The sequence below is a fragment of the Mangifera indica genome, chromosome 15 (assembly GCF_011075055.1).
Source record: "Mangifera indica cultivar Alphonso chromosome 15, CATAS_Mindica_2.1, whole genome shotgun sequence".
Lineage (NCBI taxonomy): Eukaryota > Viridiplantae > Streptophyta > Magnoliopsida > Sapindales > Anacardiaceae > Mangifera > Mangifera indica.
This window is the reverse complement of record NC_058151.1, coordinates 4,741,376-4,758,096: the sequence shown is the minus strand read 5'-3', so window position 1 is coordinate 4,758,096 and position 16,721 is coordinate 4,741,376. Positions and strand designations below refer to the sequence as shown.

Below are 16,721 nucleotides of genomic sequence, written 5' to 3'. Positions count from 1 at the left end.
ACTTTGATTTTGCTTCTTGTGAATGCAATTCTCTAAACCACATTTTGACCCTTGCACATCGGGCAAGAAGCGTAGCCCTTTCAACGCCCCTCTCTTTTAGAATGGATGTGTAGTCCAATCAATGAAAAGGCTTCTATATTTTTTTTGACTTTGAAGGGAATGTAATTGAATATGAGCGAAGTGGTATTCGTCCTGTTTTCAAGACTTTTTTGAAGGGGGAAAATGAATAATGTAAAGCGATATTCTTTAATAAGCAATCGTCTTCAAAGCAAAATTTTAAATAGGTCAATGCCTGTCACTCTTAAACACGTCAATCGGGCCGGCTTGGCCCGGTCTGAAACACGAAAAAAAGCTTGGGCACGATAAAACTCGGTCTGGTATTGTAGAGTGTTGGGGTTAGGCTCATAGGCCTATTAGGCTGGGTCTTGGCCTTTATATTATATTCATAGGCTGGCCCGGTCTGGTCTAATACTGTTTATAAAAAAAAAAAATTTCCTTGCTGCTAGGGCTGGATTCGAGCCGAGCTGAGCTCGGCTCGCAGTCAGCTCGGGCTCGGCTCGGTTTTTAATGGTCGGCTCGAGCTCGAGCCAAATTCGGCTCGGCTCGTTTTCGGCTCGGCTCGGTTACGGTTCGGTTCGACTCGTTTTTCATATCAAAACGGCACCGTTTTGTATATATATATAGATCAAAATGACGTCGTTTTGTATAAAAAATTAAAAAAATATATATACCGAGCCAACCCGAGCCAGCTCGAGCTCGATCGAGCCGAGCCCGGCTCGTTTTGGGCTCGAGCTCAAGCTGGCTCGGCTCGAGTCCAGCCCTACTTGCTGCAGGCAGCAAAAGCAGAATCTACTTCTGCCTGGCAGAAGGCAGAAGAGATGCAGATTTCTGCTTCTCCCAACACCTACTTAATTTTTTTTAAAAATTTTTTTAATTAATTTATCTCGTCTCTATAAAAACCTATTAAATTTTTCATTCACTTTCAATTGCAATTACAAATTTCTCGAACTTTCAATCTCTCAAACTCTCAATCTCAATTATTTTATTATATTTTTAATTTCATTTTATTTTAATTTTATCATTACAAAATATTACAAATAGATCCAATGTCAAATAAATTCAATGACGTCAGCTGTTTCCTTTCCTGAGGATCCTTCAAGGCTTCAAGCGAGAGGAGAAAACCCTAAAATCTGATTCTAGTTTTTTATAAAGTGTTATATGGGCCATCTTTTCAAGTTTATATAGCCCATTACATGCCCACATTCTCATGGTGAAAATTATTTTAATAAAATGTGCATATCCCATGTTTAGTGTCCAATTAAAATTTTTTTTAAAATATTGATTAAATTGGCCAACCCGGCCCGATTAAAGCCCGTTATTAAATGGGTTAGGCTTTTATATTTCAATGGGCCGGCCTAGCCCGAAGGCTCATTATTGTTTGGGCCTCGGGCCCGGCCTAACCCATTAACATTTCTAGTCACTCTATAACTTGATGTTGTGAAGTTAAAGTCACCAATTGAATTGGTTTTATGCCACGTTTCATAAATGTTTTACAACGTTGTATGTTACAATTAGAAGATTAGAAAGTAGCTACCATCCAACCAATTGCCGTACCATTTTCAACTGTGCTGAATTTAGAGTTAGATCATATAATTGTTAAGTTGTTTTACTTAATACGGATTATATTATGTTAAACCACACTAATAAATAGTTTTTGTAATGATCTTATTAATTGGGCGATACAAAAAATTAGATACGATAATGAGTCATGTTAGATCAAATTTAGCATGATCTATTATGTCAATGCCTTTTCTCTCACCAAATGTAATCAGTTGAGTTGGTTTTATGTCACGTTTCATAAAGTAGCTACTATCTAGCCAATTGCCGAACCATTTTCAATTGTGTTGAATTTAGAGTTAGATCATATAATTGTTAAAGTTGTTTTACTTAATATGGATTATATCATGTTAAACCACATTAATAAATAGCTTTTATAATGATCTTATTAATTGGGCAATACAAGGAATTAGACATAGTAATGGGTCATGTTAGATCAAATCTAGCGTGATCTATTATGTCAATGGGTTATGTCAAATTGAGGCCTATCATAAGTATCACTTAAATATTTGAATATGATTTTATATTATCAACAAGACTGATAATAAAACATTAACTTTAACATCAACAATTATATGTAAAGGCAATATTACATTGTACTTTAAAATGGCATCCAATAAAGCAATCTATCCTTTGAATGGACCATTATACAAACACGCTTAATACATTGAGTTTCATGCGGAGACAAAACCTTTCTTTAATGTTCTACTTCCATAAGAGGAGAAAGAGCAATATTCATATTGCTCTCAAAACAATGCACTGTTGATATGTCTAAAGTAACACCTTCAACCTTCAATCTAAATGACATTTTTTATTTTAAATCTTTAATAGAGAATCCTTAAAAGAAAAATTGTTTAATCTATCATAACAATGAGCCTTATCATTATTCAAATCTTTGAAAAATATTTAGGAAATAGGAAACATTTTCAAAGAAAATATACAAGAGATCTTAGGGAAAAAAAATGTAGTTCAAAGGAAGATCGACAAGAAAGCAAAGTGGAAATGCAAGGACTTCAAGGCCTTGGTGACTTAGAACAACACAAAAATTTTTGAAAACTCTACAACTTACGTATAGTTTTGCTAACTTCCTTATGGGCAATCAAGAAAAAAAGTGGGAAAAGATTCTTACCATTTAAAATTGCTTCCAAACACTTGTCAATCATCAATTTAAAGTAAAGAACATGACTTTCAAGATATTATAACCTTTTAAGCGACTTGATTGACACACAACTCATGTATACGATACATTTAATGTTAGTTATCTATCATCATTTAACAAGCGACAATCCTGATTGTTCATGTAAAATCTAAAATAATTGGATAAAAGTTTGAGTGTAAATATTCTCTCAATTAAAATTAGAGATACTTATTATCTGATCAAAAGATTCTATTTAAAATCAATTCTAAAAGTTGTCTTAACAATTGAAGTCTTTATAATTAATAATATCTAATAACTAACAAACAAAAAGAAGAAATCTCTTATAATTTATTTTTCTATATATAAGTAGTAATATTGTGAACATAGACCTATGCCAAATATATTTCATACAATTCACATAAAAATTAATTATCTTATCTTATTTGAAGTCCAATAAATTATATATTTATACTCGAATCTCACTAATTTTGTGTATTTTTTGTTATTGTAATTTTCAGAATCAACCCAATGTAACCTATTATGACTTTGTCAAGCTTTGAATTTATTACTGACTATTGAAACTCAACAATCTCAATTTTTTCATATATATTTTTTATTATTTTAAATAAACAAAAATTTTTAGTTATGGTCCTCAAAATAGTGCGATTTTAATTAATAACCGGGGACTTAAACGTAAATATAGAAAGGAGAAGAAGACACTGTTCAACCAATCAATTAATCAAACACATCCATCTCATCCAAATCCCCTTTTTTTCTTCACCAAATCAAATCCAATTCCCATTATCTTCTTCTTCCTTCCTTAATCCTTGTACTATTCAGATGCTGCAACTATTCTTCGCTGTCGCCTTCTCCGCCGTCCCTTTGACTCTCTACGTTCCGCCCATCCGATCCTTCAACCTCTTCGTTGAGACCATCGAGCAATTCCTTCGCCACACCGCCGTCTACACTGTCCGAGCTTATCCTCGTTTTCGCCTCGGCTTTTCTCGTCTTTTTAACTCTCTTTTCCACGTTTCAAGGTAGACACTTCTGTATTGTATTTTTTTTTTTTCCTTTTGTATATCACGCATTCTTTGGGTTGCAAGTCAACTTTTTTTCTTTCTTATTTCTCATTTCTCCTTTCCGTTGTTACTTTTAGGGTTTTTCTCTTCTGTTTTCATATGATCTCACATTCTCATATCTCAAATTAGGGTTTTTTTTTTTTTTTTGGCAAGAGAATGAATAATTGAAAATTTCAAGTCGAGAATTTGAAGGAATAATAATTTATTGTTCATTAGGTTGTGTCTTGTATGCCATGGAGTAACTCCTGATCTTTAGTTTTTCAATTTTCCTGAAGAAAAAAATAATGAAATTAGTGAGAAAAAAGAAGGTAATTTAATGATTTGCGTTGGTGTTTAGTTTGGTAGGGGAGATATCTATGGTTGGACATTGAAGATTTGTAATTATATAGCTGGGGGCAGGCACCTTGGTTCATTTCTTAATTTTGGTCCTGTACCGCCGCCGGTGAACTTCACCGGATTTGGATGTTATTTTCTTTGTTCATAAGACAGAAGGGCAGACTTTTGTTTGCGGTGTTGACCAATTAGTTAAATAAAAGATGAATTTTAATTTAAAAATAAATTATAAGGGAGGAGGAGATTTAGCGTGTAATTAATTGTAAACCAAAATGCGTTGATTCATTTGTGTTGAAGGGTATTTGTGTAATTTGGGGGGAATTTAGTTGTTGTTGAAGATGGATGGTTAATTAATAATAATCACAACTAGGATAAATTTGTTGAATTAGATGATTGGATTGGATAATTCAAACTAGTTGTCTTCAAATATTAGAGTTTGAGTTAAATTTGAATCTCAATTCATCTTTTTTTTTTTTAATTATCTTTTTTAAATTTGAATCAATCTTAAGATAAGTTTTATCTGAATTTAATTCAAATTATTAGATTACATAATTATTTAAAATAGCTTATTTAATCCAAATTATTAGATTAAATAATAATAATAATAATAATAATATGTTTATGAATGTAAGTAATTTTAAATTATAATTATATTTTTAGATTATTTAAATCATAATTTAAAGGTTTCTTTTTAATTATTGGATTTAATATTTTTTTACAATTCTAATTCTGAAGTAAAACTATTACGCATATTTGATATTTTAATACAAATAATTAGATTTTTTAGATAAGATTATCAATTCTTCATAATTATATAATACCGAACAATCAAAAAATAATTATCACATAATTAATTATTATTATTATAATTCATAATCATAATTTAATAATCTAAATTGTTTGAACTGACAGCACATTTCTCCCAACCACCGGACTGTCTTATCCACATTTTTAACACCTACCAAAAGGGCAACATTGGTAAGAACCATATCATATTTTATTTTTAGTAAGCATTTAAAAAAAAAAAAAAAACCAAGTCTTGTAATAATCATACACTAAATTCCAATTATATTGATCTCATTTATAGGATTTAACAAGTTCATTAAATTTAGAATTTTAATCAAAACAAAGAATTGGAATAATTAAGTATCTATCTATTGTTGAAAATGGCTGAATCAAAAATCCTAATTCAAAAACGCTATTAAAATGTATATTTTATATATTTTAAAGTGGATAAATAATTATTTTTTCTTGTTTTTATAAAAGCTGTTTATCTCATCACACCTCTCAATACACTTTAAAATATGATGATTTAATAATTTTTAATTAGGGATAAAATAATATTTAATTATATAAAAACATATTATTATTTATATATAAAATTATACATATTATTTACACACATTTTATTTTAAAAATAAAAAATAAAAAACACTTTTCTTCTTCGTCTCCAGCTTCAACCCACAATCTCAAAATTGATGGTCCGAACGCACCTAAGCCTCTAGAAATTATTACTTTTAGGTGGGAAGTAGTTATTCTTCCTATTCAAATGCTATAAATTCAATTAAGTTTATTAATATTAGGAATGTTTAAATTTTAATATTAATTACAATATCTTGAATAATATATATTACAAAACAGAAGGGTCTCATTTGTTAACACTGTGAGGGAATTTCCACTTGAAAAATTAAACCGGTATTTATAATATTAGTATACAATATTTGACATTCGAAGCTAAATTTATATATTTTTTAATACCCATTACTCGTATCTGTTTTTTTCTTTTCATTCCAATTTAGACATATAAACAATTAAACAAAAAATCGACCTATTTCAGAACAAATTTACGAATGTTTCGATTTATAATTTATCAAATTTACAATTAATATAATGATATGTAGAAGAAAAAAAAAACAATTGAAGAAAGGTAATTACTAGAGGATAAGGTTATGCAAAATTGTTTAGGTGAAATTTTTTTTTATCTATTTTAATTAATATTCTAATAATATGACATGAACATTATTGGCTTTTGTGTGAGATGTCTGTATTGTTTTTGGCATTTCTATTCAAAATCCAACGTAATGAATATGTGGGATGTGACATAGTTTTCATAGACACAGATGGGCTCAGGATTTTATTTTTTGTATTTTGACATGGTGGATACTATATTAGTGTATTAATTTACTGCATTCATAAAGTCTTGTCATGTTCATGTTGATTCTTGAGAGCCATGTGGTTCCATTTATGGGCAGTTAAACATCAACACCTAATTAAATGAGTTGAAATATTGTGATATAATCTATGCTGCCTGCCACTTTCAGAAATGGGCCAACTTTTGTGGTTCAGTATGTGGCGGAATTGGAGCATCCAAAGAGGTTTGTAAGGCGACATGTTTCTTTGAATTAGGCCCACATCTTCAAGCAATCGACAAATGTGAAAGCCCATTTCTAGAAACTCCACGGAAGACTACTTTTTAAACTCCTAAACATTCCATGAGCCCCTAAAACATTCTATTTACTAATTTGAACGGCCATAGAATAATTTGCCAAAACTCAAAAATTACCAAAATACTCCTTGTGCACGTTCCGACCTCTTAAAGCATGTTTTTTCTTTTTTTTTTAATTTTCCAAGTTCCTTACTTTTCACATATATTAAAGCCAAACGGCTTATTCTCACTCAAAATTCATTGTATTTCTAAATTTATATTTATTAATTATTAAAAATTTAAATATTTATTTATGAGATATTAAAATTAGTAAAATTAGTTAAGTTTCAAAGATAAAATATATCATTTCACTAATAATATATTAAAAATAATAAAATATTATTAATTTATTTCTTAAGTTTTCTCTCGTAATTAAACTTTGAAATATTATATTTTTTTCTTAGATTTTTTTTTCTCGCTCCTTTTTCCGATGCTATTACTCTCCCTCCTCTTTTTCAACACATTGCCAAATAAAGAACATCATCTTTATATTACATATGTTCAATTCATATTTTTATCATACGTATTCATTCTATTATAATTTTGCAAAATTCTCACACTTACAACATTTTTACATTATTGTAAATTCCCATTTTAGGTCTTCTCGAGCATGGAAAAAGTCTTTAAACCTACGTAAAGTCCTCTCAAACGTATTTGCACAATTTTGCCCAAAAGCCAAAACAGTCATTTTGGTTATTTTCTTACTCAATTTATTAAAATTATTTAATAATTCCTTTTATGTTTTATCAAGAGAGAAATTATTTCTAATTGATCACTTATCTTTGTCAATTACATTATATTTTATTTGAGTAATATTAATCTTAGTTCAAAGGCTAAAGAAGTGTCATAGAAATAATTTAATATTAATCTTAGTTCAATTACTCAAAGCTTGTACATTTACTAAAGTCTTAAGTGTCTCTCTGCTTTCAACCTTATACCCTTTGAAAGACACTAATGTATTAAACTAATTAGAGTTATATTCATTGTAATCACTTTATACTCAAACAAAATTATTGTAAAAGATGAAACCCTAAAAATCTATGACACAATCTCGTAAAAAATTAGTATATCGATTAAATATGAATTAGTGAAATTGCAAGCAGGTTTTTTGAAAGAAATGGATAAAGGAAGTTCAAGAAGAGCATGGTCTTAAAATTCTTTGCATATTTGATGAAAGTCCAACTAATGAAGAAATCAAAATGTGAGGTTTAGGGTTGTGAGGTTGTTTGGTTGATGATTTCTATGTCTTGCCGGTTGTGATTGTTGACAAAGAGAAAAAAACAAGAAAAAGTGATTATTCGTGATGGTGGTGGTGAAAATTGAGAAAGATTTGATGGGGAGTTGCAAGAATTAGAGAAAAATGAGGTAATATGAAAAATTTTAGGAAGTAAAACAATTAGAAGTAATTGGGCAATTAGAATCCTTTATACAAGAGTGTAATTTTCGTAGCAACATTTATATTGAGTTTGAGTTTGAACGAACAATACTAAACTCAATCGGAGTGCAAACGACCACTAGTAGCATCACTCTTATTTATTGAATTAAATGACTTTAATGTCCTTAAACAAACTCTCTATAACACTGGTTAGAAATTCGGTATACTTACAAAAATAATAATAATAATAATAATTAAAAAAAATATGGGATAGCCTAGCTTAATTTGTCGAGAGGGGGAAAACTTTTTTGAGCCTTTTTAGGAACAAAAAATTTGGGGGTAAACGACATCGTAAAAGGAGACGCTAGAAACAGAGCCCGCGAACGTCCATTCATCTAGTTTCAAGGTACAAACTTTATCATCAAATCTGTTGTTTTCGCTTCGCTTAAGATTTGAGAAGATGAAAAAAAATTTTGAATTTACAGTTGGACGTCGTAAAAATTTTCAGTTTCCTATATAAAATTTATTAATTTGCTTTCGGTTATAAAACTCTAATCAATTTGAGTTGGGACTAATTGTTTTTATACAATTTGTGAATTTACATGTGTAAATCCTAACATTCAGTTCTGTTTGTGAAATTAGATTAAATTGAGCCCTTGCTAATCAACTGAAGGTATTAAAATGGATTAAACAAATTTGGGAATTTTGAGATTATTTTATAAAAATGGGTACTCTGGTTGAGTTTTCTTCTGCTGATTCGAGGCTTCCCTGGTTTTGGATCATTGAATATTTGGCCGGCTTCAAGCAAGTAGATACTTCCATTATACATGGTAAGAATGTGTAGACTGAAATATTTGCTTAAAAGATGGATATGATGGTTTGTTCTTGTTGTTTAAATTGAACATTAGGAGCTCATTTGGTTTGTTATTATTTCAGATTTTGTTGAAATGGTGGCGGACTTACCTGAGGAGTTGGCAAAAAATATGAGGGAAATTGTTGCTTTGAGATGTTTGGAGGATTTGTCTGGAGGTACTAGTGAACATTCTAATGATGGTCTTTCTAATTTAGTGGAGAAAGTTGGATTTGCTTTATCAGAAAGCTGTGAAGATGTTCTTCAACGCATACTTCAGAAGGTGATATACTTCATTTTCATTTATGATGCTGAATAATCAAGTTGTGGGCTTTAAAGAAATTAAATAAAAAATTGTCTACCATTTCTTTGGGAGAACCACATTGGTAGTAACTTTTTTATTTCTATTATTGTGAAAAATTCTTGTTTGTCAGTCATCGACATTGGATCGGCAAAGGGCTGGACCAGAGCTATTTAAATGGGATGTTCATCCCTTTATTATGCATAAGAGAACTTTGATGCCTAAATGTGCTTTAGAACAGGTAAAGGGAATTGTTTCTCTGTTTGTTTTTCTTTTGGCCACATAAGGGGTTATAAGTTAATGACTCTGGTCTAGCTGTTTGTGATTGTGCTTTTTACTGTTGTTTGCAAACAGTTGAAAGAGGCGATTATCGGTGGTATTGATCCACTGTCTACTTCCTTGAGAGAAAGTAGTGGACTGATGCATGTAAATGAGAGTGGCAGAACCTGTATTGATAATGTTGATCATAATGAAAAGACACAGGGGGTTGATGGAACTAGCACTGATGCCCAAACAATGACAAAAAATTTGAATTTGATTCCTTCAACCTGTGAAAATGGGAATGAACCATCAAGAGATAATTCCCTTAACACTAGTTTATTACCTTCTACGAGCATCAGAGATGAGTCAAATGTTTTGTCTGGTGAAAATGTGGCAAGCCACAAGTTTTATACCAAAGCCAGAACATCAACTAATGCATTCTCATTGAGAGCACAACAGATAGATTCTGCTGATGAATCCAAAGGTGGTGAAGATGAAATTTCAAGGGATGATGATGAGTATCACAATGGGATGATTGATGTTGCCAAGAAGAACAGTCATTTCTTGAGCTCTCAATGCTCATTAGGTAATGGCATCGTGGAAGCAACTGGCAGGACAGAACAAAACCTTTGTGTGAAGTGTAATAAAAATGGTCAGTTGTTAGTTTGTAGCACGACTAATTGCCCATTGGTGGTTCATGAAAATTGCTTGGGTTGTCAGGGAATTTTTGATAGAAAGGGAAAGTTCTATTGCCCTTTTTGTTCATATTCAATGGCCATTTCTGAGTACCTGGAAGCTAAGAAAAAAACCTCCTTGGCTAGGAAAGAGGTGGCTGTGTTTGTGTGTATGGACTTGGCGCAGCATCTGGAGAAAATTACTGAGAGATTGCCCTGGAAAGTGCACAGTTATTCAAGACAAAATGGAGGTGTGGAAATTTGTGAGAATGATCATGTCGGCGTACAAGAACATAATCAAGTGAAACAAGATGATCAAGATGTACATGATGTGAATGATAATCTGTTTCAGAAAAGTATTGGTAATAGGCAACAATCAGAGCCTTCTGCATCATTATCAAATGGTAATTTACCTTGTAGAGAAGAAGCGGCAGATTTAATTAGTGAAACAGTTTGTGTTCCTAATGGAGAGAAGGCAGGGGAAGAAAATTTAGTTAAAGAGTCCCCATCTTTAACAGTGCTTGAAAGACAACAGAATCAAGCACCAGTTAACGGTAGGTCTGACAGTGATGATCTATCCTCTATGAGCACTGATGATACCTCTTTGGATGACAGAGGAGGAATTCAGAAGGAAGATTTCCATAATGCTAATAGTATTTTACCAGAGAAACCTGTTGTTGCTCTTAATGTTGATGGAGATCATACCTCTGAATCAGAAAATGAATTTTCCAATTACTGCATACGGTTCCGTAGGCGTGAAAGGCAGTTAAGTTTTCTCATTATCCATGGTGCTTGTGTATTTTTTCATGTCATTTCCGGTAGTAGATTTTTGCACATGCGTGCTTGTTATTTAGAAAGTAGTCTAGTGGTTTGCACATTTATAGCATTATTATTTATAATGGGTGTTAAATGTTTTTTTATACCAGTACATACCCATCCAATGTTCAGTTGAGAAGAAAGAAAGTTCCATGGACACTTCAAGAACAAGAGATGCTTAAGGTTTGTATATTTTACTTACATGAATATGTCAGATTGAAAAACAATGTACTTATTGATTTTCCTTCTTCTGCATCTCACATTGTATATAAGATCATTCTTTTGAAAGTGAAGAATTCAAAAATAAGATTTATTTGCTTTCAATTTTCAGAATATATATGTTGCTGCTATATGCTGGTCTGATGAATGTGAAACATGGGCATGATGATTTAGAATCTTCAGACTCAGGACAATAAATTTGTTTTTTCCCTTCATGATTTCCAATCTGGAATCTTCAGTTTCATTGAGATGCAGCATTGCCGTTCTCATTTATCATCACTTATGTTTAGTCAGGTATTTTTACATGTTAACCATTGCTTCTACTGGTGCAGATGGGGGTGGAGAAATTTTCTAGTGTCAATGATAGAAATATCCCATGGAAGAAGATTTTGGAATTTGGTAGTTCTGTGTTTCTGATGGATCGTACGACAGTTGACCTGAAAGATAAATGGAGAAACATGTGCAAAGGAAGCCCAACCCAAAGAAAAAGGACCAAATAAAATGTTGCCATCCATCCTGGTTGGTTTTCGCATTTAAATGCATAGTATCATTTATGCCCGCATCTCAAATCTTATTTTTCATGGGCCCTGGATATTTTGCTTCCAAAAGTCAGAGGTTATGTATACTTAAAACTGATGTGATATTGTTGTTGTATTGTAGCTATGTTTTCCTTCTTGATGACCACTTCTATAGATAATATGACGTAACCTAACAGGATGGAAGCTTGTAAAGACATGTCTTAACTTTGTTTTTGATTGTATATATTGGTTATGAAAACCTTAGTGAAGATAAATAATTGGTTTTCATTTATTGTCTAATCTCAAGCTATTGCAAGCCACAAGCATAATTTTTTTTTCCTTTTATGCAAGTGAATTTAGTTTTTAATGCAAAAGTAAAGATTAGCCAAACATATTAAACTTTGGTTAATGTCATCAGTAGACACAGAAATGGGTTAGTGTTTGGTCAAATCTAATGTGATTTGTCATGTTCATAGGTTGTGTTGTGTCTAAACTTGCCAATTAACAAAACATGACGAGACCTGTGGTATAACCTAAAATCCTTAAGTTGTCTTTACATATCCTTAGTTAGCCTGAAATTTTATATATATATATATATATAAAATTCTAATAATTTTATTATTTTTTAATAGGTTGAGCCGAACAACTCGTGGGACGTAACCCAAAGTCCCCGGCATGGAGTGCAAAATTATGGGTAATGTAGGTGTACCAGAAGAAATGGAGCATTAGTCATGTCACTGTCATCACCCGCGTCTGGACATTGTTCCTTATATCGCAGAATATTGGTGTATAAAATTGTAATTAACATTAATGTTATATAACATATTTTCTTGCCTTAAAAGTGGATAGGGGTATACATTATTCAGTTCGAGAAATTTTTTAAATTAAACTAAATAAAAATGTAAAAAAATTGGTTTGATAAAATCTTAAATCAAATTAAACTATTTTATATATCAAATTGAACAAATTATAACTTTTATTTGAATTTTATTTTGATCTAGATTATGGTTTGAATTGTAAAGATATATAAATATAAATCATATAACATTCAATCATTCTGTTTGATTGATTATCGTATTTTTTGTTATAAAGATAGAACTTGTTGACCAGATTTCGGTTCAAAAACACTTTGTCAAAAAGTTTTCAATTTCACATTCTATTGTAATTTAAATAATTATGAATTCGCGGTACAAAATGCATAATACAAGTAAGATACAAATAAAATTCTCGTCGCATTTGAGGTTGACTTAGCTCAATTGATGATTCCTAGTCAATCAGTTTTTTAACAATTGGTTGCACACTCCATTGATTATCTTGGCATATATCTTACACAAGTTGCCAATCAAATTTGAGGTGGCACAACCAGGTCACACATACCCTTAAGGTAGTTTGAGTGGTATGAGTGTGAGATCCCAAGAATGAGGTCTTGAGTGTAAGACTCAACAAACACATATCAAGATCAAATCTTGATTTATTTAGTCTAATGATTATGAGATTGATCATATACTCATCCTATGTTGGGTGTGTTTGGTTTAAAAAATATTTTATTATTAAAATTGAAAGATTATATTAAAGATATATTACTTAAAATATTACTGGGTATAAATAATTTTATATTTGATAAAATTTAGTAGATATATATAATTATTATGTTTAATTAAATGTAATAAAAATAATATTAGTATATTATTTTATTTAAATATTTTTGGGTATAATTATTCTAAAATATTGTTTATGTTACTTATTATGTTAATTGAAAATGAAGTTATTTTTGTTTTAAAAAATTAAAAAATAAGAATATAACTATAATAAAATCAAAATTACTGTGATAATTTTTTAATACTTGAGGTTAAAATGGTAATAAAATTGTTCATTATATTACCTATCATATCATAATTGATAATAGAAGATTACAAATTTTTTTTATTATTTATAAACTAAACAAAATAATATGGGAGCGTTTATTTTGGGTAATGTTTTATTATCAAAATAGAGAGATTGCCTTGAAAATAAATTACTTAAAAGATTATTCGATATAAATGATTATTTTGTTTGATAAAATTTAGTAGGTATAAATAGTTATTGTGTTTGGTTAAAAGTAATAAAAGAATCCTAGTAAATTATTTTACTTAAATGCTCTTGAATATCATTATTTTTAAATATTTTTTATATTATTTGTTATATTAATTAAAAATAAATTTATTTTTCTCAAAAAATTAATATAATATAATATAATTATAATAAAATCAAGATTATCTCAATAACTTTTAATATTTAAGGTGAAGGTGATAATCAGATTACTACCTATATTATCTTTCACGTCATCATTGGGGATAAAATATTACCATAATCGTTTATTATTTATAAATTAAACAAGAGAATGTAAGTAATAAAAGATAGATTACTAAGATAATCTTTAAATTTATGAAACCAAACGACCTCTATAAATAATAAAAGATAGATCCCCAACCAAATGCCCAGATGATGATAATAGATTTGAACGCCTAGATAATAAGAGCATGTGATATAAAGATGTAGGAGGTAGACGATGACAGAGCATTTGCAGAATTCCTGTAGCAGTTGGTAGATTTGTTTGGAATATGCATGAGGTCAGAGAGACAGAGGCTGGCATTGCATGAGATAAAGATGAAGGCAAGTCCCCGGGAATCAGGTTGATAATGGCAGAAGAACATGTGAAATTCAGCTCGTGAAAATCTCAAATGTTGAGGTGCCCAATTCAATTCAATATACATCTCATTTTACACACTCACACTTCAATTCAATCACTTCAACCAATGAGGCGATTCGTCATATAATTTTATTTTTGTTTTGGGTTAAAAGGAATTTTAGAAAGATGGATAAAATTGAGTTGGGTCGCCCGTAAAGAAGAGCATATCTGACAAGTACATAGTCATGAAGCTATTGACCATTCTTCTGGTTTTTAGTGATAGTGAAACTCACGTTATTTTTTTGGTCCCGTGAGCTGCTTTATACTATTAACTCTGCAGGCTCTCTTCTACTAAGACCACTCTCTCACCATTAAACTAAACCCTAATGTTTTTGGAATGGGAAAATTCTATTTTCAGAAATGAATCTATTCTCATCTTGAAAGGCCAAAGTTTATACTGTTCTATGACACTGCTAGGATTCTTAAGTTTTAGGTCTAAGACTATATTTTTTACTTTCCACCCTCTTAAAGTTAGATGCCAATCTGCTTGTATATGCTGTCATCAAACTCAATCCTCCAAACCCTTTGTTCTTTTTAACCCATGTTTCATCAGAAGTAACATTACAAAAAAGAGGAAATTTTGCTTTCTAAGACAAATGAATAAGAAGAGATTTCTACTTTTTCCTTTTGTATCTATTTGTTTATGAATTATTAGAAAATTTTGAAAATTTTTTATTTTGTAAGAAGAATGGGAGAGATTCCAAAATTTCTTTACAAATATATTTATGCACCAAATCATGCTTGTCATGTCATGGGTAATGGCTTGCCACATGGTTTATGCCACTGACTTTTAAACAATTATAAAAGGATTTGAAAGTTATGTGACTAACGGTCTCAAGGGGCTTGAAAAGCTTTTTCAAAACGTGACAACATTTAAATCGAACTGCACTCACACTCCCTACATTTTCCGCGCCTTTATCTTACTCATTCTCAATCACAGTCACAGTCACAGTCACAGTCACACTCACTCTTTTGCTTCACTTTCACTCACCCTAATTCCCATGGATAACTCCAGAAAAAACCCACTTAAGCCATGGAAGAAAGGCCCCACCAGAGGCAAAGGAGGCCCTCTCAATGCCTCTTGCCACTACAGAGGTGTTAGGCAAAGAACTTGGGGCAAATGGGTTGCAGAGATCAGGGAGCCAAATAAAAGAACTCGACTCTGGTTGGGTTCTTATGCCACTGCTGAAGAAGCTGCCATGGCTTATGATGAGGCTGCTAGGAGATTATATGGACCTGATGCTTATCTCAACCTTCCCCATCTTCACCCTAACTCTATTAATTCCCCAAACAAATCACACAAGTTCAAATGGATACCTTCCAAAAACTTCATTTCTATGTTTCCTTCTTGTGGCTTGCTTAACATTAACGCTCAGCCTAGTGTTCATGTTATTCATCAAAGGCTACAAGAACTTAAGACGAATGGAGTTTTGAATCAAACCTCTTCTTCTAGTTCCATAACTTCCGGCATGTCAAATGCTAGGGTCCCAATGAAAGGTGATAAATCCCAAGTGGAAGATCCTTCTGTTAAGGAGCAAGAGGTGGAACTTTCATCTGACAAGATGCTGGGACATCATGAAGAGAAGCAGCAAATTGATCTAAATGAGTTTTTACAGCAGTTAGGCATACTGAAAGCTGATAGTCCAGTAGAAACAACTGATACACCAGTGTGTTCTTTACTACCAGAACCTTCAACAAAAGATTATGGTGAACTAGCGGCCTTTGCTGACAAGAGTTTCAATTGGGATGCACTGATTGAAATGCATGATATCACAGAACATCAAGGAGCAGAAGCCAGTTGCTTCCAAGTGTATGATACTCAAGAGGAGGTTACTCCACCTACTTCCATTTGGAACTTCTGAAAGAATAGCTGAATTTTGAAGTTACAGTTAGCTGCACTAATATCCTAATGGAAATACATTCATGTATCAGCAACACCAGGCTATAGATTAGTTCGTTCTAGATCTACTGCAGGTTGGGTATGACTGTCATATTTCTATCTTATAGTACCAGAGAAACATAAGAAAATTTTATTTACTTGACCAATAGGAAGACTTGCTGTGCTAGTATAATATATGGTAACAAAGGTGAGAAACAGGGAATTTCGTTGTTGCAGTTACGATAGCAAACTTAATTTCTGTCTGTGGGTGATGTTCTGATAAAGTGTGAGTTTGGTTTGTTTTCACTACATTTGTGCATGCTCCTGGAATTTTTGCTCCCCTTTGGGTAGTGAGGACATCTGATATAAGTATTTTATAATACTAACATTAATTTTACATAGACTACCCACATTTACCATTCAATATAGTCAGAAGAACAGTAAGTTC

At 31.4% G+C, this 16,721-nt stretch overlaps 2 protein-coding genes across 5 annotated transcripts; both read left to right on the top strand.

Annotated features, from left to right (window-relative positions):
• Positions 1-3,456: 3,456 nt before the first annotated feature.
• Positions 3,457-12,503, top strand: LOC123198000. 4 transcript variants are annotated; one of them, XR_006497950.1, is made up of 9 exons: positions 8,277-8,433; positions 8,670-8,857; positions 8,964-9,160; positions 9,312-9,419; positions 9,533-10,878; positions 11,040-11,112; positions 11,481-11,667; positions 12,143-12,192; positions 12,299-12,503. XR_006497950.1 is itself a non-coding variant. In XM_044612570.1 (8 exons), exons 2-7 carry the CDS (start codon positions 8,752-8,754, stop codon positions 11,646-11,648), a joined length of 1,998 nt encoding a protein of 665 aa, XP_044468505.1. In that variant the 5' UTR covers positions 8,277-8,433; positions 8,670-8,751; the 3' UTR covers positions 11,649-11,667; positions 12,299-12,503. The 4 variants fall into 4 exon arrangements, 3 of the variants coding, with proteins under 3 accessions (XP_044468504.1, XP_044468505.1, XP_044468503.1); XM_044612570.1 differs by lacking the exon at positions 12,143-12,192; XM_044612569.1 differs by lacking the exons at positions 8,277-8,433; positions 12,143-12,192; positions 12,299-12,503 and adding an exon at positions 3,457-3,792 and having other exon boundaries at positions 11,481-11,966.
• Positions 12,504-15,364: 2,861 nt separating this feature from the next.
• On the top strand, positions 15,365-16,579 carry LOC123197974 (dehydration-responsive element-binding protein 2F-like). Its single transcript, XM_044612520.1, has one exon. It carries the CDS (start codon positions 15,396-15,398, stop codon positions 16,254-16,256), a length of 861 nt encoding a protein of 286 aa, XP_044468455.1. The 5' UTR covers positions 15,365-15,395; the 3' UTR covers positions 16,257-16,579.
• Positions 16,580-16,721: the final 142 nt, after the last annotated feature.

What these genes read in the sequence shown, in the direction of transcription:
- LOC123198000 (XM_044612570.1), top strand. Translation starts at nt 8,752, where the DNA reads ATGGGTACTCTGGTTGAGTTTTCTTCTGCTGATTCGAGGCTTCCCTGG. An exon ending in AGATACTTCCATTATACATG is followed by an intron (nt 8,858 to 8,963) that starts GTAAGAATGTGT and finishes TTATTATTTCAG; the next exon opens with ATTTTGTTGAAATGGTGGCG. An exon ending in TTCCGTAGGCGTGAAAGGCA is followed by an intron (nt 10,879 to 11,039) that starts GTTAAGTTTTCT and finishes TTTTTATACCAG; the next exon opens with TACATACCCATCCAATGTTC.
- LOC123197974 (XM_044612520.1), top strand. Translation starts at nt 15,396, where the DNA reads ATGGATAACTCCAGAAAAAACCCACTTAAGCCATGGAAGAAAGGCCCC.